The sequence below is a fragment of the Aulostomus chinensis genome, chromosome 5 (assembly GCF_037954235.1).
Source record: "Aulostomus chinensis isolate RoL2024-O1b breed Wild chromosome 5, RoL_Achi_v1.0, whole genome shotgun sequence".
In the NCBI taxonomy this organism is placed as follows: Eukaryota; Metazoa; Chordata; class Actinopteri; order Syngnathiformes; family Aulostomidae; genus Aulostomus; species Aulostomus chinensis.
In genome coordinates, this window is record NC_141324.1 from 29,863,253 (window position 1) to 29,886,198 (window position 22,946).

Consider the following 22,946-nt stretch of genomic DNA (forward strand, 5'->3'; position numbering starts at 1 on the left):
TCAAAAGTACAACAGGGAGGAGTTTCCTCAGTTAGGGTGCAAACACGGGGGCACAAGTGTCCTCAGCGGGGCCCCAGTTTGACTCCTTATGCTCCCAGTTTCTCACATTTCAAAGTCATAAAATGCTGGTTGGTTGTGCGTCTGCCCATAATTTTCTTGTTAACACAATATCTCTGCAGCGCCTGGAAGAAATCGCTTCGAATTTGCTTTCAATGTCCACTGGGACTCAAGGATGAACTGGAAAGATGCTGGTGGTCGACAGGTCAGGGTCACTGTGACAGGCTCACATCACGGAGGCGTAACGCATAACAAGTTTGTTTGTTTACTTTGGAAAAACGCAAAACCAGAAGCGTAGATTGTAGAGAGGATCGACTGATTCAGATGAATGGACTTATATAAGTGGGTTCTGCTGCAGGTGAAACAAAATAAAATAATGGAAGCAGAGAGGAGAGGGAAGACATTGAGTGATGGACATAGAGTTTCGTCCAACCATCCTCCTCCTGGACACCCATCACTCAGCCTTCAATTTTATCCTTTTTCTTAAATGACAGATATCAATTTTCTGACAGTGGGAAAAACCTATGGATGATGGAGGCTTTCTCCCCCTGTCAAACATATTTAATCACCGGCCACTTGACCGATGCGTGAAGGAGAGCACGTCTCATTTACCTGCATTGTTTGCATCTTTACTGTTTTTTTTTTTTCTTCTTCCTGAAAAACCAAGTGTCCAGAGAGTCGGTGACAGAGCTGGAGACCCTGAATACAGATGAGCTCCATCCATCACCTCAACAAACAGCGGCGAACAGAAGGTCCTGCACTTCAGAGCTCAGCAAGGCCCACGGCCCCAGAGTTCAGGGCTACTCAATACCAGCTGAGCTGACCTGCTTAGCCATTCACAGCGTGCAGGATAATGAGGCTCCACTGATGCTTTTCTTCACTGCCGAACACTAACAATCATCCTCAAGCAGAAAACATCAATTTTCATTTCACTAATGCGCTCGACTTTTCCCTCCAGTTTGACCCAGAGGCATCCGGCCTGACGTGCTGGAGAAATACACAAACAATGAAAGCTTGGAAACAGAATGAGATGAAGTCTCAGCCTGATGGAGCCTCCAGGTCCGGATATCCAGGCTGACCCCCCGGTAGAAGAAGAAACCAAGTCCAAGGTCGGGCTCAACTGAAGATTTTCTCCTTTTGAAAGATGTGGTTTTTTTAAAAAGTGAAAAACCTCTGACAGAATGAGAAATTTGACGGAATTTGTATTTAAAATCAAAAGAAAATTAATCACCAATTATTTTGACAATCAATTCAGAACTCCATTGTTTTTTTCAAGCAACTTTTTTCTTAATTACTGATGAAACAAAATCAAGATTTTGGACCATTGGAAGGACAAAAGAAACAACTTTTTCACTTTGGGCTCTCAGAATTTTGCTGGGTTTATTTTTTATATTTTTCCACCAATCAAGCATTAAAAAATAATCAGCAGAATAATCAGAAATGAAAATAATCAGTAGTCTTGTTGATTGAAGAGTCTTTCAGCATGTTTAACACACGAAGACACACACACACACGCACACACAGCCAGGCGATTCCAGGGACTTCATCTCACAGAACCACGAGCGGTCACGTGTGTGCATACGGGATGGAAACGAGCATGAAGGCGGAGTGGCGTCGTCAGCGACAGGCATTTGTGCGTTGCAGCGCAAAAGAAACCGAACCAAACTGCAGATGAAGTCTCAGCCGTGACTACGAGGTCTCCCATGGTTGCATCGTCTTGAATGCTGCTGCTTCCTCCAGTGTCAAAGTTGAAAACAAAATTCACCGATTTCATTTTTTTGCTCGTTTGTTTTCCTTTGGCGAAAGTTCTTCGTGCTGCTTTCAAGACGACCCCCACGTTGGTGAAAGGGACTTCCCTGATACGAAGATAAGCTTCAGTGCAGAAAGTATTGAGGCTGTCATCTTGACAGTACAGCACACAAACACCTCAAACTACGTCTCTTCCAGAGTTTTGAAGATCACTTCAGTTGCAACTTCCTCCCCTTCCCCACCGCCCGCCCTCTCGGCAGATGCCTCTGGCTAGAAATCAGTCTGACAGCTACCGAGCAGATGCGCAGGCACCTGATGTGTCTGGCTGCTGACAACACGAAGAATATTTGTTCCTTATTTCTTCGTCCAGCTGCAAGAACATGTTCCAGTTGGCATCCGGGCCTCATCCAGCCAGGAAACGCCACATCATTAGCTTATTACGTGGAGCATCTGTGCGCGCGTGCCTCCGGCCCACACACCCCTGCAGCCGTCTACCGCTGCATTTCAAAGACGGGAACAATCATCCTCTTTGTGGCTCATCACACTGAGCAACAATGTGGGAGGTTTTGTGGGAGCTCAATGAAGGGATCCAAACAGGGACGAGTCACATCGCTGCAGCATTTAAAACCCCTTCATCTTTAAACTGCCAGGTTTAACTCCAAGCCGATGATGAGTTCAGTTCAAACGCTGCAGAAATGAGACTGTAAACCCCAAACATTCACTGTGAATTATTATGCCTGAATTATGCAGATTTAGAGGGAATGCTGCAGGCTACATCACTTGCACTAATGGCTCAGCGGGGAGATATGTATAATGGAATATCTACTAATTCACCTGCTGCACTAAGTAAATAATCGGAATATATTTGCCTGTAAATGTCTCAAACCAACAGGTCTCAATGGGGAAAAATGAAAATGTAATTTCGTCCTGTCATTCAAATAAAACACACAGGATATTCACATCATCCGAGCGTCTCAGCAAATCCAATTCATTCCAGAAATGAAACAGTGAATTGGACACACGGGACACAGAAAATTGAAAAACTCTGCACTGCATTATTGAGTTAATACCACAAACTATTTTTATGCAAATTGGTGCCTGAACAGCGCAGTATGTCTTCTGTTTGGTTTTTGTTAATGAGGAGCAGGTACCCGACCACCCAAATGCTTTTTACGCTGGCCATCGATCCCCACAGCAGCTCCTGGGGAACGGCCCCGTTTCTCAGGCAGCCAAGCCTCTTTTCCACAGTTTAATCTTTGAGCTACGAGTTTCAGGTGGATTTCACATCCACAAATGCCTGATTTGATCAAGCAGGTTTGCTGTTATGAGACATTCATGTTTGAAATGGAAATTTTGATTTATTTTCTTAGTTTTTTGAGGTTATCTTAAAGTAAACACCACTAAAATACATCAAATGTTTCATGCCAGCATCCGGGTGACCCCTTTGAGAATGAACGCTACACAGATTCAAGCTGCAATACTCACATGGACTGTAGGGGGCAGTGAAGAGGCAGTGGGGATCCGACGAGAGAGTTTTAAGTCGAGAATGACTCGCTACGCCAGGATGTGTCGTCACCGCTGAACACAGACAAATGCGCTCGTCAGTGTATCTGGTGTGAGATCAGGTCTTTTTCAAGTTGTCATGAAAACCTGCAACATTAAAGGGAAACGATTCCAAGGCAGTTCTGTCCAAACCCATCGGAAAATGATGGGAAAGCGGAGTTGAGCTGGTGCAGATGGAGACGAGAGCCGTGTTAATGCATCGCAGGCCTGCAGGCCTGACGAACCCCGCGTCCCCTCGCTAAAACGCGTCGTTGCCATCTTCACCTTCCTCATCCTGGCGTCCTGCAGCTGCTGAGCCCTCTAGTGGACGACAGTCCAGATGGACTCAGTGCTGACTGGGCGTTCAAAGCTTTTTGAATCTCCAGGGTTTGACGTGATAATATTACATTAAAATGGCGACCGAGTTGTTTTTTCCTTAAACGCATCATAGTGGCGTCTGATTGTACGATGTTGGCAGCGGTTAGATTCATTCCCATTGTCTGGTGAAGGGAGCCAGAGGCGTGTGTGTGTGTGTGTGTGTGTGTGTGTGTGTGTGTGTGTGTGTGAGTGAGTGAGTATATATATATATATATATATATATATATATATATATATGTGTGTGTGTGTGTATGGCATGTCCCTGTGGGTCCTCTGAGCAGGAAAACCATCCCATGAGTGCAGGGAAATGTATTTTCATCTTAATTTAAATAGACAATAATTATTGGAATCCCGGAAATTAGCTTACGGGCCACAACAAATGGAGGAAAGCAATTTATAAAGCCTCTAATGAACATGCAGTGACTGCACCTGTAGGGGACAGGTCGTCCCCAGGTGGAACTTGTCGAGTGCCTCTTAAATATTTTAGAAGTTGTACTTTGATATTAATTTGGATCTATGTCAGTTCTGCAGTAGAAGAACACTAAAAGTAGCAGAGGTTTTTTTTTTTGCTCTAGGGTAGAATATAAATTAGAGCGGTAACCATCCTAACAACACAAGGCCGTACTGCCCGTCTTTACTTCTGCTACTTAAAAGCTTTCATATGCATCGCTAACCTGTGAAGATACAGCACAGGCGGCACCACGCTGGACCACTGGGGAGCTGCCGGGCAGAGAAAGAGAGATTTATCTGGAGTGTATTGTTGAGGTGTGGGGAGCTGAAGCGCCTGGAACAGCTACATTATGAAGATCACACCACAGACAGCCCCTCTAAACCTGCACTATAACAGCCGCTCTCTCGGGATCCGAACACTTTGCACTGGCACTGCAATAACACATTTTATATTAGGGCCAAAAGAGAGAAATTGGATGTCGTGACTGAAGGCATCTATGGAGCTGGATCTATCTGTGTGTGCGGCCTCTTTAACAGATTCACAAAACCACAATAGGAGCTGCAGTTACACTTTGTTTTATAGCTCCCCTCCCTCAAGAGACATTAGCGGATAAGTGCTCCTTAAAAAAGTTCTCTGCAGATAATTTGATGTTCTCCATCTGCCCATGCTGCTCGCTGCTGGAAACACAAACATCACTTAGATGACTTCAGCTAACAGGAGTGAGTTTCTGTCCTCGACACAGAACTTCTACCCTGACTGCCAGACCTTCACAGGACGGCATAATTGGGGGGTAGCCGGCAGAAAAGTTCTGGCACCCCAATTAGGGCACTGCAGAATTGAAGGACACGGTGGTGAGTAATCTGTCATTCAGTCACATGCTTCCCTGAGAGTTTGATGGAACAGGAAGGCTGATATAAAAGCAGGACAGAAAGCTCTTGTGAAAAAGAGGCTCATAACCTCTGCAGCAGATGTGGAACCACTGACCAGCCAGCCTCTTCACACCTGAGAGACCCTCCACCTCCCATGCACAAAGACTCCAGCGCCAAAGCAGCACTCCAGACCTCCATTACACCCATTTGTTCTCCGCCGGCTACAAATTTAATCTCCCCCTGTAGCTCGGCGTGGTCCATCTTGTTCGTGCGCTTCGTGGAAATTCATTGTTTTTTGGGTTGTTTGTTTGCCGGGGTTGATCACGTTGTTGGGATACGTCCGGGTCGAGGCCTTCAAACCTCCTGCAGCTCCTTTCGGCTGCTCGTCCAGAACCGCCTTCACCGACGAGCTGGGAGAACTTCCCATTTCATGGATTTCCATCTCACATCCCGCTGAGCGTCAGTGGCGCATCACGTTGAAAAGGTGACATATCCTGGAGCGCCCTCCCTCCACCCCAAAGGTCTTTAACAACCAGCTCACAGTGAGTCGTGTCAGGTCCCCAGGCCTTCACATTTTCTTACACTTATTTCCCTGTCACCATAATAACAACATGTTTTTCTCTCCCCCTCTATTTTCTAACTGCTGATTATTAGGAGGAGGACTCGTCTCCATTGCCAGCACCGTTAATACAGCATTGTTTCCTGTCAAACTTGATTGATACTCAGGTTGTGAATAAACTAAACAGCTCAGAGATAACAAGGCAACAGAATTCAACAGTGACAACAGCAGCTCTGATTAATTTCCTCTGTTGACATTTCAGAAAACCCCGATAGAACGAGTTTTCATCCAGGCAACAAACAAATTAGAAAGCAAATGAATCGCGACCATGAAATATTTCATTTGTTGAACAATGAAATGGGAAAATATGGCAGAAAATGGCAAAAATACAAGATAGCGCAGGATTATTTTGAGAGTTCAGGACCGAGCCCCCGACAGAACTACATTTGAAGCCATCGGGTCAAGTTCTTCATGGAGATGGAGGCCGGCAGGCCGAGGATGGGCGGTGACCAGGCCTGTTTTTCACAAAGCGACCCTGTGACCTCTGACCTCCGGCGATCACATGCAAGCCAGTGCAGTGTTTTGGATCAGCAGCCCACTCAAGCCCATGGAGAACTCTTTCCATTTGTCGATATCATATTGACCGTGCACCAGCCTAAACGAGCTAACAGGCTACAAGGGAGCTAAATAACAGGCGTCCGCTACCCCTGAGGTGCATGAGGATTTTCCTCACATTACGGTGCCAAAAAACAGACAAAATTCACCTCTCACCCCAACACACGAACACGTCCGTGGGCCGAAGTGTGAGGATTGTTTGTTGGTGGCGTTCCCAGTTGTCCCACACGAGGCTGAGTCACCACTCATGACCTGACACGCTGCTTCTTCTGAAACGTGTTGGCAGTTCGCAACATTTTATCTGGCGTCTGACCCAAGGAAAAAAAGAGCGCGTTTGAGCTGGAGATCATTTGGTTAACGAATGTTTAAAAGTGAAAGCGACAAGCTGCACCTTTAACTGTCATATTGACACCGGGGCCGTCGGTCAGAACCTCAGCGCTGTTGGGACTCAGCAGAACTGAGATAAACGTGCACTCCGAAACGCCAGCGGGGCTGAAATTGTAGAGGCAGTTGAGAGTGTCACCACTGCAGGGGGACTGACGGGGAAATTATTAGCTCGACACACTTTCTTATCCTCCTCACCTTAATCGTCCTTACTTTTCTTCCTCCTCTCTTTGCTACACTCTTTTGTTCAGCTGATTTCTCTCCCTGCCTTATTTCTTCTACACCTCCTCCTCCACTTCCTCCAACGGCCCCTGCTTCATCTTATACATCAAATTATCTCTAAAATGTGTGGCGGTGCAGCCAGAAAGCAGATGGCGGCCCATACACATGCAGCAAAACCAACGGGGGGTAAAATGGGACAGACAATAGAAAATGTCACTGCAGTTGTGAGGAGCGGAGAGGGAATTCTGCTGCCAGACAGCCTGCGGACCCCCGAAGATGATCATCTCATAATTTATATTGCTCCTCTTCTTTCAACCCTCCTCCTCCTCCTCCTCCTGCCTCCAAGTAGCTCAGTTAGCTCTGTCGCCTTGTGTTGGGGTTCAGCCGTCCGCCTCATTGGTTAATAGCCTCTGACTGAGCCGTGTGCTCCGCTCTAACACGAGTTGACTGGCCCTGCTCCTTCTCATCAGGAATCCCCGCCGAATATCAGAGCGGCCGTTCGTGGCCACACGGTTCAAAGAGAACTACACCGCGGAGGACATAAGACCGAACTGCAGCTTCCATGGTGAGGAGAAAACCGGACTGCAGATTATCAGTTTGCTGACTACACGTGTTTGGCGTGTACACGTGTGACACAGAGTTAAAGTTCAAATCTGGTATTTTTATCTGATATGTTGAGGGTTGATTAATAGAGACAAAAATGATTGGCGTTGGTTGGAGTGGAGGCAGTATAGACGGGTACCGCGGGGATGACATATTTTTGCAAAACACCAAGGAAGTAAACTTGGAACTGCAGGAATCATGGATTTTATTTCAAGCATTTAAACCAAAAGCCCGTTCAAAAATCCGCTGTCAATGCTCCCTTCATTCCTGGTTTTAGGATTCCCTCCCTCCCTCCTCGTGTTTTTTTTTCCAGTCTAACCCCAAAACAAACAATTGTTCATTTTCACCCTTTAAAATGAGAGCACACGACACTTTCAGTACTTCAACTCTGTTCTCCGCTCTTCCCCAGACGGCTCTCTATCTCACATTTACACTCCTGACTTCCTGACAAATCACCGCCCCAAACTTTCACGGCGAGACTTCTCCCTCCTGACTTCTGTTTTATGTTCAACACACGTCTATTTCTGGAGGGATCTTTTCCGAGATGTTACCAGGCAGGAATAATCGGAGCCCGTCAAAACCAGACATGGACGAAAGCTCCCTGCAGGTGCTTCTTTATCAGCCTTCCCGCTCCATGTTGCTCGTGTTGCAGGTTTAAAAGGACCACATCTGGGGTTTACGTTTAACATTTTAAACTTATAAGGATATTGAAAGTGTTGCCTGTTCTTGTAGTACAACTGAGGTCAATAAATAAGGTCAACAGTTCAACCAGAACTCCTGCGGGGTTCCCCAGAGACGACCCGTGATTCTCTCAATGGTCTTTTCTGCTCCATTTACCATTACTAGTACTACTACTACTACTACTACTGTTTACTCAGTACTGTGAGCAGGACTACACACAAACTATCAGGACAGTTTTCACCTGGCAGGGTCGGTAGTAGGAGTGTGAGTCGAGGAGGAAACCGTTACATTTTGGGTAAAATCTGATAAACTCAGTGAAAAGTGGCACTCAGAGGAGTGTTTGTGTCGGTTGTATTGTTTTCATTCAAATCTTCTTGAGTTTGGACCAACAAAGGAGAGCACAGCGCTGCTGCTTTTACGCTTGACATATTTAAACACCCCCCCCCCCCCCCCGGATACAATGTCAGTTACAGTCGCTGCTCGTATCCACGCCTACAAATTAGGTTGTAAAGAGCAAAATCCATTTATCGAAGCTGTCTCAGAGTGATGGAGTGTCTCCACCTCAGCTCGTGGTAGCGGATATTTGAGGCGACAACAAGTCATCTTTAATGACGCCTACTCCATTGGATGAATTCTTTTTTTGGGGGGGGGGGGGGGGGCAGGTTTCCTCTGGGAGCAGCCTTGAACATACAGAAGTCCAGCAGGTCCTGATATCAAATGTGTTCCACATTCACGTAAACTGTTCCTGGGTTAATAAACCCAGATTCATGACTGGTGGCTCCACATTAATCCTGTCACCTTGACTTCATCAGACCCCATGGCTCCCATCATGCCTCTACTTTGCCTTCACATATTTCCATAAATGACACTAAAGAAGAAATATGGAGGGCATTTATCCTCCGCTACGTCCCTTTTTCCCTCATCCTGGCTCTCACTAATGCTGCCGTCTCATGAATCGTAAAGGAGCCTCGCCACGTTCTATAGTTTATATTCAAAGGTTTATGTTCTTCAATGCAAACAACCAGCTGAGTGAAAAACCATCAAGTCCCATGAGGCAGAGCTGCAGCTCACCTGAAGTAGGCTGCTGAGTTCACACTTTCCTAGTTCAGTCCTTGAAGAGCGCAGGGTTCCTTCATGAGCTCGGAGATTTAATCAAGCGCTCCTAATGTTCCCCCAGCAGCTCCACAGCTCCAACCCTGGGAGAGGGAACCCTGTAGCCCTCGTTGGGTGAGTAATAACAGCCCCGAATTCACCATTCAGCCTCCAGCATCTCAATAATTTATGGTAACTCATAAGAATCCGTCCACAGCCTGCAGCCACTGGATAATCAAACTCTCCCTTCAACACCGAGCGTGAGAGGAGCCGAATTAGAGGAGACACTGGTTGATTCGAGGCGAAGTGAACACCTGTCCATCAAGTCTGCCCTTGCACGGCAACTGGTGAGAATTTGCGGGGATGTTAATGAGTTCCGCCTTCAGCCCCTCAGCGGTTTGACTCACGCTTCAGTCAGCAGGTCTGCCCGTCTGGGGCCACAATAAACTGCCCCGAGGCTTATTTTTATCCTTTCTATCATCCATATCATCACCTCTGTATTTTGGTGTGAACCCTCATCAAAAGAAACACCCCTCGGCTCAGGAAGTGACATCACGACACGACTGCCGTAATCAGAGGGGAAAAAAAATAAAACAATAATTTTTTATTTAATATTTACAAAATTTGCTTTCCTTTTTTTTTTTAGAACTATTTATGTATTTATGTCTCTCTTTCCCGCTCCCCTCCTCTTTTTTCTTCTTTCGTGATTAGATGCCGTGATGTCACTTCCTGAAACAAGGGGGATGATTTTCAGCGACCCAATCACTGTTTAAAACTGCAGCACAGTTTCCTGTTCCACCACCAAACAACTGTCCCCCGTGCTGCAGGAAGTGACATCATGGCATAGCTTCTATCATGGAAAATATGATAATATGATCTCTATTTTACTTCAATCTGATGAATTTGTTTTTTCCTCTCTTCTTTTTTTCCTCCACTCTGATTGTGGAGTAGAGAGGCCATGATGTCACTTCCTGGACGAAAACATTTGAACCCTTCCTGCTGATGCTTGACCGCAACATGGACACCAGAAGAAAGAGAAGGGAAAAGGGAGCGCAGGGCTTTCCTTCTTCTTCTTCTTCTTCTTCTTCTTCTTCAGGGAACCAGTGAGTCACCGGAGCCCGAGCCTTCAGGGATGAGGGGAACACGGGGATCAGCAGAGGTGTGCCGAGGCAACAGGAGGCATCATCTGCCATTAGGCTGTGATTATAAAACACTGGACCGGCTGTAAATCCGCTCAGATGGAACAGAACGACACAGACGGAGAGTTCAGATGAAAACTACAACACGGAGAATGAGAGCTGCTGATGTGAAGTCAGTGGTTCCTCACGCGGCCAAAATGATACTCAGAAACATGGAGGAGACCAAAACTACACCTGCCACCTCTGAATGGAGTCCACGTCCATCCAGCAGGGGGCCCCAGACTCCCCTTTCTTGGGCCATATTAGCTTTATTAATATACAGGAGGTTGCAACACAGTTACTATTGTATATTATTTGATGTAAAACTAATATACTAGAACATGAAATGCACTTGTTCAATAATGAAATCCTCAAATCAGCTCAAAAAATAAAATAAATGCTTGAATGTTGCTCAGAATGGCCGGCACCTGTCGCTTCCCTCTGTCTCTCTACGTCAAGTGTTGGTCACGTTCCGCAACATGACATCATTTTCAGGCCACTCTGCATTTTCAAATGCATCATGAAATGTATTTAACAGTAGTGAAGGTCCTATGTGGGAAATTTCAATGCTCGTAATTTACTTTTTACAGTTTTGGTAAAATTGTGGTTAAAGACTGTTTAATGTGTTCAGTTTTAAGGACGAGCTGTTCAGTAATATTTCTGACTTCAGTAGAAATGTTGTCAGATTGAAGGGGGGGGGGGGGGGGGGGGACGTGGCAGCGTGGAGACGTAATCGGTCCAGCTGGTCCTCAGTCTGCCCCGCGGCCGCGGCCCAGCGTGGCGCGCCTGGAAAAACCTTCCGTGGGAGACGCCCAAGGTGACATCACGGAAAAACCTCCGCCATCAGAGGAACTTCGTAATCAACGGAGTTCTGGAGCCGGTCCTCTGAGCACTCAGCAGCCATTTAATACAAAATCTAATATTGATAAACTCATAGCTCATGTAGAATTTGAATTTCTGTTTGTGGGTCTTCCTGCTAGAACGCTGGCTTTGCTGCCGCTTGTTGTTTTAATCGTTCAATTTAAGTTTATCGTGGGGGGGTGTGTACTGAGTAATTCTTGCACATTTTCAACGTAATTGTAATAAAGGAGATTTCCACCATCATCCAAACAGATGCCGACTTAAAGTGAAAATACGTGGGACTTGCCTCAGCTCATTAAACTCACTCAGATGAAGAGCTGGAGCCAGACCTTGCCGGCGGCGCCGCACTGGAACAATGTGGAGCGACGTCGGCGTGGATGATTAAATAAATGATGGTTATAGGTGGGCTCTCTGAGGGCTCAATGGCTGAAGGACAATATGCTGTTTTCAGGGCGCTGTGGTTTATTTGTTTTGGGTTATGGCTTTTAAATGGCTGCCACTCCTGCCAGGTAAAGCGTTTGCATCCAGGCGATGAGGTATTTGGTTTTAATTTGGCTCACCGCTGCGTCTGATGACTGCACTCGTCTCCTCCCAGCTGTCACTGCTCCTCCACTCTCAATCCAATCCAACTGTAAATGGCTTCTCCTTTGCGTAGCGTCAATAAAAGTCCATCAGCGCCCTCATCTTTCTAAACGTTCACCTGCCCTGCGCTCACTCTCTTCATTTCCAGCCGTCTCAGCCGTAATTACAGCATGATTACACGGCTGCACGCACAGAGTCTAACCCCCCATCAGGCTTCTGGTTCTGGTCTCAGACCCACATAGGATGAGTCGTCAGGGTTCAACTGGCAACGACGGTCGCTTTTTTGTTTTAACCACAGCTCATCATCGCCCACAGAACCACCGTCAGGACCTTCCCTCTGCCACCGGTGGCCACAGCGGGCCTGGCGTCGTCTTTGGTGGTCAGAGGTCAAGGTCACCACACAGGAACACTGCATCTCATAAATGTAGGCCTCATAAATGGCTTCATGTAGTTTTCATGTCTGAATTTGCACTGTCTAGTTTTGTGTGTGTGTGAGTGTGAGAGACAGAGAGGGAGAGAGAGAGACTGCTGCTGCTCTCCTTCATCCTCAGCTGGCTGAATGTCCTCTTCTGGGGATAATAAAGTTGATCTCGACCTTGAGGCCTTGAGCGCCTGCAGGAAACATCTTCAGATTGGGTGAAAACATCCACGAGGCCTCAAAGATGATTTGGAAAGATTTTGGTGACAGGAACACAAACGTGACCCGCTGGGACACACGGGAATGTGGTCAGCCATTATTTACTGAACCTGCATGTATAACTGCAGTTTCGAGAGCCGTAACCTTCGACTTCAATAACAAATACACATCATCTTTTTGTTCTTGGTTTCTGTTGCACTACATCTGCAATGCATTTATCCACTTTCCATCTACAGTGACAGTAACATTTGGAGTTCAACTTATCTCATCCTTGCGTCAAAATATAAAGACGCAGCATAGAAATCTGTAAAACGTCACATACATAAGCAGTGTCAATCTGACACGAGCTCCTGAAGTATGAAAGTTGGAATTTCTGACTCAGCGTGTTGCAATGTGCTTCAGCGATGGCTTTTAGAGTGGAAAATGATTCCGCAATCAACAACCATCAGCTTGTGATGTTGTGCTCAACAATTAAACAGCAAGAGCTCATTCCCGGGGATCAATTTGCACCACTGCACGAAAATGATACAAAGCAGATCGATATTCATCGAAGAAGAAGCGGGAGACCAATTACCAATGAAAAGTTGCCTCTTAAAAAGGCTTTTAGGGTTTTCACTGGCAGGAACAGCGTGCTACCACCTTGTTCTCTCCTAAAGCAGCTCACACCGTCTCCCCTCTGGAAACCCGCTATCTCGCAGCAATCACGCCGCCCACCTGCGCAAGACGACCACTGACAACTAGCTGAGGCTCCCGTGAAAGCCAGTATGGAAGTGTAAGGATAAAACCAACACACACACACACGCAAGCACGCACGCCTATCGCTGGGTTACGTGAGTTCAAAGATGCATTAAGCGGTCAGGCATTTTACAAAAAGGTCCGTGTGTACCGTGTGCTCTGTGTCGCGTGTTCCAATACTCTGATATTTTGCACGGTTCGGTTGTAAGTCAATCAACCACTGCAGCTGCTCGGTGCTCAAACAGCCATGTCCCCGTACTTGTGTCAAAACACGGTGTTCACTGTGTCCACTGTTGCAGTACCCACACATCCTGTCAAAACAGCCTCGAAACAAGGTTTAAAATTCCGTCTAAACAGTCACGAAACAGCCTTAGATTCCGTCTGAACAGTCACAACACGTCAAAACAGCATCAGCTTTCATCAAGAGAGTCAGGAAAGAGCCGGAGCCGCAGTAAACAGCAGCAGCTGTCAGAGCAGCTCCCTCCACCTCCTGATACGGAGGTACACTTCATCCAATTCACTCCACACCACTTCCGACGTTCATGTGGTCACATGACTGCCGGTTGTTCTCACCACCTGTACATGGATGTACCTGCTTCCTCCGCTGGTTCTCCCGGCGAGGACGGCCTGATTTATTTTGCTCTCCAAATCTGCGATGCCTCAGGCTTTGAAGAAGCACAGCCAAAGCTGACATCATTTATACGTTCATATGGTGAACTATCCAGAAGGATAAAGCAGCGTAATCAAAGAATCAATGCCATTAATTCAGCGGAGGAAAGCCACCATCCAAGCATACAGTGAAACTAATTAAATCCAGTAATTAATAAAGAAATAGATTCCCAACACTGCAGTATCCAAACTGTGCTGAACAGTGAATCTATTGTATCTAAACAAAACAAGTCATGGGACAAAACGTCCTCAGGGCACAATTAGAGAAACAACAAATACACGATAAAATAAAGAAGGAACACGTCAGTAGCAGCGTCTCTGTGAGAGGACGACAGAACAAAGGCTCGAATGGAGTTAATGTTATTCAGGGAAGCTTCGCTAAACACTTTTGCTGTTTTTCAGCATAAATTTGCATCAAATCCACACAATCACAAGCGAGATATTTACAGTACAAAGCCTTTCGACACTCAAGGTTTCTCATAATGTCAGAGACGGCGGATGAGAGGAGACGGAGAACTTAAACTGTTGGAACAAACATTTCATTTCATTAGGGTTTGGAGAGGATATCTGCGTCGGAAAGCGCTTCTGTCTTGCTGTTCAGTCAGAGAACACGGAGACATAAAGCAGACAACAGCCTCACTTTCATGTGGAAATGAAGCGGCGCAGATATTCTAACACGTTCGTTTTCATCTCCTCCTGCGTGATTCTAATTTTAAAAACAGATATTCTTTTCAGATATTGTCAAATTAAATGTTTTTTTTTTCCCTTTCTTAATAACATCATGTGATCTGGGGACTGCAAACAGTGCCGGGTGATCATGCTAGCCTGGAAACATGAGACCCACCTCTTTTTATTGCCTCATATATTTTATATGAATATTTTAGTTCAACATTCTCATTCATTTTCTTATACTGAATACGTCTTTTTCCCCCAATCGTATCCACATCATGTGACCAGGGGCCAGAAAAATTAGGACCATATTTTACAGCTACACTGGAAATATTGGACGCTCGACTTTTTTCTTGCATTTTATTGCCTCTTATATTTTGTATTAATATGTTCGTGCAAAATGGATTTTTTCATTTACTGGAAAAATAAATCATTTTTTTACTGCAACGCAGAAACGACACAGGAGTGCAACACAAGACACACTGCTAATAGGGTTTCTCTAGAAAATCGGTAAAATAAATATGTTTTCTTTCTTCAGCTTCAATGCCAAACAAAACAAACCTGCAAATCTGTTTCTCCTGCAGTTGAAAAGCTCATTTACATGGACGTCTGAGTCGTTTGGCTGCCAGCCGATGACACACACAACACACGTGTCGTAGCATCGGAGGGCCATTAAACACACAGGGACTTCGCAGCCCTGCGGGTTGCTGCGTCGCCGACTTCCCTCAATCTCATCACCAGTGATTTACTCATTTGCTGCTCCAGCTAACAAGACATTGGAGCGCCATCTGTGGCTGTTGAAATATGTATCTGTGCGCCCGCTGTGATTCAGTACTACCTCCATAAGGAGCCGTGAAGTGTTTGTGCAGGAGACGCGAGGCCGCCGCCGCTGGGATCCCTCCTCGTCGGATCTTATTATATGGCTGTGGTTTATGGGCCGTGGATGATGGGTGTGCTGGTGAGTCAGACTGGGCGAGATAAACACAGAGGCAGACAAACTCGGGGTAAATGGGGTCACAGCTTTTGTTCCTGACTTCATGTGTTTCCCACACGCGTGGCCCTGCAGCAACTCCTAATTTTACAAGCAGACTTGAAATGACTGAAGCGAGGGTTCCCTCTGCTGATAGTCGATCTCAGTGGTCCAGCTTTAGTGCACAAAGTAGAACTGAAATGTTTAAGTTGATACTGAAACGATAACATTCTGACTCACTGTCAGCAAACGCTGCTTGCTGGAGCACTGAACATGAACTCTGTCTCTGCTTTGCTCCCAAAATGATTCCGTTTGAACAACATTTGCTTTCTTCCTCTTCTGCTTCTTCTTCTTCTTCTTCTGGGTTTCTGGCAGCGTGTCCACATATGCACAGATTTAAAAAACTAAATATGTCAAATAAATAACTTTGGGTTTTTCTCATAGTCTGATAAAGAACATCAGACTATGTTGTTTACAAGGCAACATTCTGATATTGACCTGATTAAGACATGAAACTGAATGAGCTGCAGATTCCTCCAACCGCCTCAGCCCTCCTCAGGTGGCGCTGTCAGCAATGATTGGATCAGGACGTGTGGAGCATTCGGATCTTCTTCACATACACTCACTCCTACAAGTCCCACAAGAGTTTTCGCAGCATTTTCTTTTCAGCAGCAATCCAACGACTTCACAACCCACAATCCAGCTTCCATCAAGTGTGAAAACTCAACTGGAAGCTCAGTGTCCTGCACTATTAGCAAGAAAACACTCTAAATAGAGTTTCTCACAGCCACAGAGCGACAGAGACGGTTTCATGCCAGGTATCAGAGGGAACACCGCCGGGTGGTGCTGCTCTAGCTTGTCAACAGGAGGAGGAATTCAGCATCCCAGAAGAAACTCGTGTGTTTATTGCCGTCCACGTAAACAAAGCCGCGATGACAAGATGCACTTTTAGGATTAAAGGGAACATGGATACTAGCATGTTCAAATACTATATACATGCAAAACTGCACTGTAGGAAAGGAGGGAACAGCAGGAGAAAGACCCCGGAGAGCGAGAAGGATGAAGAAATGTGGACATGAAAGAGGCAGAAACAGGTTGAGGCAAGAGAGAGAGGGAGACTAGAAAGGCACAGGGAGGAATGTAAAGAGGGAAAATCAGGAAGAAAGAGTCAGCGACACAGCGGTAGCTCTCTGATTCAGATAAAGCAGCAGGGCAGAAATCCAGGGAGAGAGGTGGGGAAGTGAGGAGCGAAACAAAAGGAGGGGAAGGACTGGGAGCGAGAGATGAGAGGGGAAAAAAAACAGAGGAAAGCTGATGGAAAACAGCAAGCCAAGACCGAGGGAGAAGTGCAAGGAGCAGAAAGAATATCTGCTGCAGAACAGAGTCTGGAACAGAGGGAAAGAGGAAAAGCAGAAGAAAAACAGGAGGGAAGAAATGTTCGAGAAGGAGAAGAAGGGAAGGACGGATGAGGGACAGCACCAACATCTCTCACTGCCCTCGGTGTCTTCATTCAGCTGAAGCGAGCAGTGGCACTCCAGCTGAAACTGTTGCTGAGGTGCCAAAACATTATTTTAGCACATTATGCGCCACCGCCATGACCCTCACTGAGCAGCGCTCACACCATCGGGTCGCCCTGCAGTGTGAATAATTTCCCAGGTTCCTAAAGCGTTGCTTCACTCAGAAGGCGTCATTTGCCTCTCAAGTTCAGTTCCGTGTTTCACTCCCCATGCGTGACTTCTGGGAGTCTGCAGGAGTCAGACAGCGACAGTCATTTACTAGCGTGACGCTAATGGAGAGTGAACACAAGCAACAGCAAAACTGTCCAAAACATCAGTTGACAAACTCTACAAGTCCTGAGGGAGTCCTGAAACCTGGACGTGAGTTAGCGCAGGTGAGCGCCCAGGGGCCTGGTCTCAGCCAGGGGGACCAAATGGAGTCTGTGGTTCACGCAGGGTTGAGATACATGAGAGTTCTGTTGTGCAGCATGAAACATGTCACTGAACGCCACGTTTGGCCGTTTCAGCTCTTGATGCCTCTTTGACTTGGCAGTTACAAGAGTAACAAGTGTCACAAATGGAAGGGGCGGGAACATCAGCTGTGGTGACCATGAATCCTGCATCCCTGTTGTAGTCCTTTTGTAGGCTAACGTTAGCTTTGTAGTTCTAAGAAGTGCATTTATGCTTCCAATTTTTTTTTTAAAGTTGTGTTTGTTCATGAAAACGTTGTTAGTGAACAAAATGCAGGAGTCTCAGAAACGTTCGTCTGAGCTGATTTTCCATAGCAACGCGACAACCCCAGCGGTGGAGGCGCTAACGTCCTGACTGGCCAGCGACGAGCATCTCTGGGTGGTTCTGATGTGGTGACCTCAACCCAACTACAAAACTCAAAGACCTGTGAGGAGTTTGTAGGCTGGTTTGGGTCTTCAGGGTTTGATGGCTGTCAGGAGGGAGCATGGAGAAGAAATTCTGCACAGTTACGTCATTACGGGGGGGGGGGGCGATCCAATAAAGAAAATGAGGACAAGAAGCAGGTGCACAAGTGAACGACACAGCGGAGGGATGGAAGACTTTTACAGCCATCTGCTACAGTAACAGACGTCAGCCAATTCCTCTCCTCCCTTCACCCTGCTTCTGTCCATCTCTCCACTTGCACTTCTCTCTCTCTCTCTCTCTCTCTGTCTCTCTCTCTCACACACACACACACACGCACACACACACCCACACACACACACAAACAATAGCAACGCTGCTTCACACTGACACACAGTTCAGACCTGGAAACAAACCCAGCGGTGATGCGCAGCAACACACCTGAAGGTAGATCCGTTTCTCCTGCAGCGGCTCCACTCACAAGTCACAGAGCAACACACACACACACACACCTGCACTCCGGCGTGCGCGGTGGATGCGCGCGCGCGCGCACACACACACACACACACACACACACACACACACACACACACACACAGCACAGACGTGGCCCCTGTCTCACGAGCGCAGCGGAAGTCCTCCAATGATAAAAACAATCATTTACTGCCGCACGTTCTCGGCCGAGCCGCTAACTGCTGCTTTTTGCGCAGCTGCGTTCCGCAAAGCTCCAAAGTGAACTCAGGTCCCATGAAACCTGCGCATCACCAACCTGGAGACATGAATGAAGCTCTGACAATCCAGTCACCCTGACCACACCGGACCCGCTCTTACAAGCTTATCCTCAACGAGGTGCTCGTTGAGGGAACTGAAGACCTCCGTCAACTCTCCCTCGTCCTCTGCAACCGACCGCTGGTGCGCAACTCAGGCGCGTAAAAACCCCGCATCACGGCGGGCTGCGCTTCCCAAGTCACGGAGGGAAGCACCGGAACAGCTCCGCTCACTCTGACAGAACCCGTGAATTCATCTCGGTAAAACAGGAGAATTAAACCCGCAGCCTCTCCGGGGCTCCGTCTCCTCCGGTAAGAATGACAAGCGCGCAGCCCGCTCACCTTCCCCGGTCGTCCCGCACGAACTGGAGAGAAGCAGCGCGACTTGAGCGATAATCCCAGCGAGTCTGTTAGTCCCCGGATCCATGATGAAGCGACGGGGAGCTGGAGGGAAGCCCGGCAGGAGCACGGAGGAGAGGGACGGGCAACTCTCCTCTCTCCAGCTCCGAGAGGAAGCCACACGGACTGAGCGAGGGAACGACGGGAGGAGGGAGGGAGGGTGTGTGTGTGTGTGAGAGAGAGTGAGGGAGAGAGAGAGAGAGAGAGAGAGAGAGAGGGAGAGAGAATGAGAGTGAGAGAGAGCGGGAGTGAGGAAGAGAGAGAGAGTGAGGGAGAGAGAATGAGAGTGAGAGAGAGCGGGAGTGAGGAAGAGAGAGAGAGTGAGGGAGGGAGAGGGGGAGAGAGGGAGGGAGAGAGTGAGGGAGGGAGAGAGTGAGGGGGGGCTACGCTGTCACATGCACCCCCTCCCTCTCGTCCTCTCACCCCGTCAGTGTCAGACACATCCGACCCAACGTGGTGTTGGTAAGATTCCACTTAGGCGATCCGTCCGGTTCCGCTCGGTACCGGGCAGCCTGGACCCGTCAGAGGAGGCGTGACTGACACCCGCGTCACCAGTGGCTGCTGGTAACTGAGTATTTGTACTCGATTACAGCACATTTATCTGAACCCCCAATGAGGAGCACAATTAGGCAAATCAAACAGAGAAAAGTGGGAGCGAACCTGCTGGTTTCCACTCCTGCTCGGCAGCTTCGTCCCTCCTGCCACCGCTGACGACGCTCACATGGAGCGGAGGGCTCGTCCCAGCCTGGGCCCGCGAGCCGGACCGGCTGAGAACTCAGTCCTTATTTCAAAGGTTTTTGGTTTTTTTTAATCGACAGGACGACTACATCACGTGATTTGGTTCACTTCCTCAAAGATGTTCAACTTCCTCTTTGAACAGACTGAGATGAGACCTTGACGTGGTGAATGTAGAGGCTACACAAAATAATAATAATCATCATAACAATAATATACAAAACTATGATGGAACATCAGCAGCAACTGTGCTGCCCATTGATTATTTTTTCACCCACAGGATCAGTTTTTAGGGGCGTGGCCATGGCTTTTTGTGATGCTGGTGTGGTCTTACATGTCTCACTTTGATCTCTGGGCTCTCTCTTTAATCTCTGACCCCTGGTTTCACTTTGATCCGACTGATCTCCGGGTTCAGTCTTTAATTTCTGAATCTCGAGTGGAAGGATGAGCTGGAGACAGCAAAGACCATCCCGCAGTGTGCATGCGTGTGCGTGTGTGTGTGTGTGTGTGTGTGTGGGGGGGGGGGTCAGTATCATGGCTCTGCAGCAGGGAGGGTCCTGGAGGGCCAAGGAGACAGAGAGGGTCCTGAGTCATGGAGACCCAGGGGCAGAGGGAGCGAGGGCCTTGGAGGCCGAGCAGCAGTCCAGGGAGGCAGAGGCAGCAAGGACCCGGAGGGCGGAGCTGCAGGAGGGAGCAAGGGTCCAGGAGAACGAGCCTCAGTCCAGGGGGGGGGCGACATTTGAGCCTCAAGTTCTGCTGCTCTCTCGGTTCCACATCCACGCGGAGCACCAGGACTAACAGACCCACATCACGAGAGACAAAGAGTTTGGAGTGTAAAGGTCTGTGTGTGTGGAACGTCATCAAGAGAACCCAAGCAGTCACACAGAGACAACAGGATCATGAACTCCGGTGGTTCACACTTTCGTTTCTTTTCCAGGCCGCCCTGAGACTAAAGACACTGCACATGCAAGTCACTTGCGTTCCCTGCGTGGTGCATTCAGGACTCCGTATGTGGCTGTAACAACAACAGGTGGTTCAGGCCCTGATTATTCAGAACACAGCAGGAGCTTCTCAACCACTTAATGCTCAGAACTGCAAACTCAACCGACCAGGTTCAGTGTGAGATAAAAGCGCTCGGTTCTGCAGATGGTCAGGAGAAGAAGGAAGAAAACAGCCCTGGAAGCAGAGGAGAGGGGGGGAGAGAGGCAGCGCTGTGGGGGGGTCCTGATCAAGAGCAGAGACAGCAGGGGAATCGGGTGACACTTAAGACAGAGCCATGCACACACACACACCCTTGTCATGTACATCACACACCTTCGTGGCCTGCAGACACACCACACCAGCTTGCTGTTTAATGCTCAAACCAGTCAGGTGAGAGATGAGACGCATGCAAAGTAGAGATTAACACCCACAAAGAGGGACAGCAGGCTCGCCACGGCGGCGCTGGAACCCCGAGAGCCGAATCCTGAGTGACGGAGAGAAAACAAACTTGAAATTTCAAAAATGCAGAGGCTTTGGACTGTTTTGCTGCTCACCTTTGCTGCTGTTAGCCGTCAGTCTCCGTTAGCTTCAAGCTAACTGTGCGTGGCTGGCTCTTTCTGCACTCCGTCAGGAAGAAGTGACGCAGGAGGGAAAAAACACTGTCAGCTCAAGAAACTCATTTGTGAGTGCAAGATAATGCTTTTGGGTGAAGTATCACTTTAATTGGTGCTGGAATGGTCCCTGGTGTCCACTGTCCCCCAAAATAGCAGCAGAAATGAAAATAGACTCACAAGAAAGCTGAACTCGCCAGCCTTAATCAAACCGCTGAGGCCCACAACACTTTTTGGGGTGAAGTATCACTGAATTGGTGCTGGTGTGGTCTCTGGTGTGACGCTGCGATTCTCCCTAAAATAGCAGCAGAAATGAAAATAGACATCCAAAGAAAGCCGGACTCAGAGAGCCTTCATCCTGCGCCCAGCAACACTGCAGCAGAAGCTGCTGGTCATCCTGGCGTTCAGCTAAAGTCTGACATCAAGAGCGGAGGGGTCACGAGGTCGGGGGAGGGACAGGTCCCCCTCCTCCTGATGGAGGTGGTGCCTCTCATTTGGTGGCTGGACAGGTAGCGACAGTCCTCCGTCCCTCTCTGGGTCTACCTGAACCGGGATGGTCATCACGTGATGACATCACCCTGACCACCATCCTCATGCTTTTTTGTTTTTTACTACTGAGCAGATATTGATTTCTCACATCGTGACGCAGCGACTTTAGCAACAAAGAAGTTCTGCAAATGTGACGATGGATCGTGTCTGGAGAACGCCGACGAGGAGAATACTTCCTCTGACCTCACTTCCTGAGTAATACTTAGTAGTTGTAGTAACTTCTCTGCTGTAGGGAGTTTTATGAAACAGTTGTGGGCAGTGATGGAGTAGAAATACTTTGTCTTTTTACATAAAATCTGGTATTTTTAACCTTGGTCTTGTAGTATTTTCTGATGTTTTGTGGTCAAAGGGATTAAAAGAGAGTAAAAATACTTTAATCGTTCCAAAAATTGATCAGAAGCTGCTCCTCGGCCTCAGCGGGCGAAGGAGGCGAGAGTCTGAGCCAAAGCCCTGATCAGTCTCTTCCAATCAGGCTCCGACGACATCATAGGTGCGTCCGAACGTGTGATCCAGCAGGAGTGAACCAGAGTCAAAACATGAGGAAATGAAATATTCACACAATGTAATATTTCCATTTTATTGCTCTAACGGTTACTTCAGTGTCAATCGTCCTCCCCAGGGCGTCGGAGCTGTAAACGGAGCCTACTTTTAGTCTTTGAAGAAATCGGAGAGGTCCATCTTCACGCCACTGACTCCAGAGAATTCTGTGATAAGAACTTAGTTCAGGATAAAACAGAGGGGATTCCGATGAAAGACAGGGAGCATAAGACAGCCACGTACGCAGACGATGTCTTATTGTTGATACGCAACCCTGATGTACTGTGTGTGTCCCAGCTCTGCTGGATCGCCTCACGGAATTTGGTAGATATTCAGGGTATAAACTCAATATCAAAAAAACACAGCTATTAGCACTTGGTTACAGCCCAGCTCCGGAGCTGAAACGGGAACTCCCGATAGACTGGTCTCAGGAAGCGATTAAGTACCTGGGAGTCTGGTCAACACGCTGCTCAGATGACTTACATCAGAAAAACG

General features: G+C 47.6%; 1 protein-coding gene across 1 annotated transcript in view; it reads right to left on the bottom strand.

The window, feature by feature from the left end:
• LOC147262115 (contactin-associated protein-like 4) overlaps positions 1 to 19,175 on the bottom strand; it is a 91,695-nt gene extending 72,520 nt beyond the window's left edge. The window contains exon 1 of the mRNA XM_086204519.1: positions 18,982 to 19,175. Within this exon, the coding sequence (XP_086060645.1) occupies positions 18,982 to 19,066 (85 nt within the window). The 5' untranslated portion in view covers positions 19,067 to 19,175. The remainder of the gene's footprint in view (positions 1 to 18,981) is intronic.
• Between the last annotated feature and the right edge of the window lie 3,771 nt (positions 19,176 to 22,946).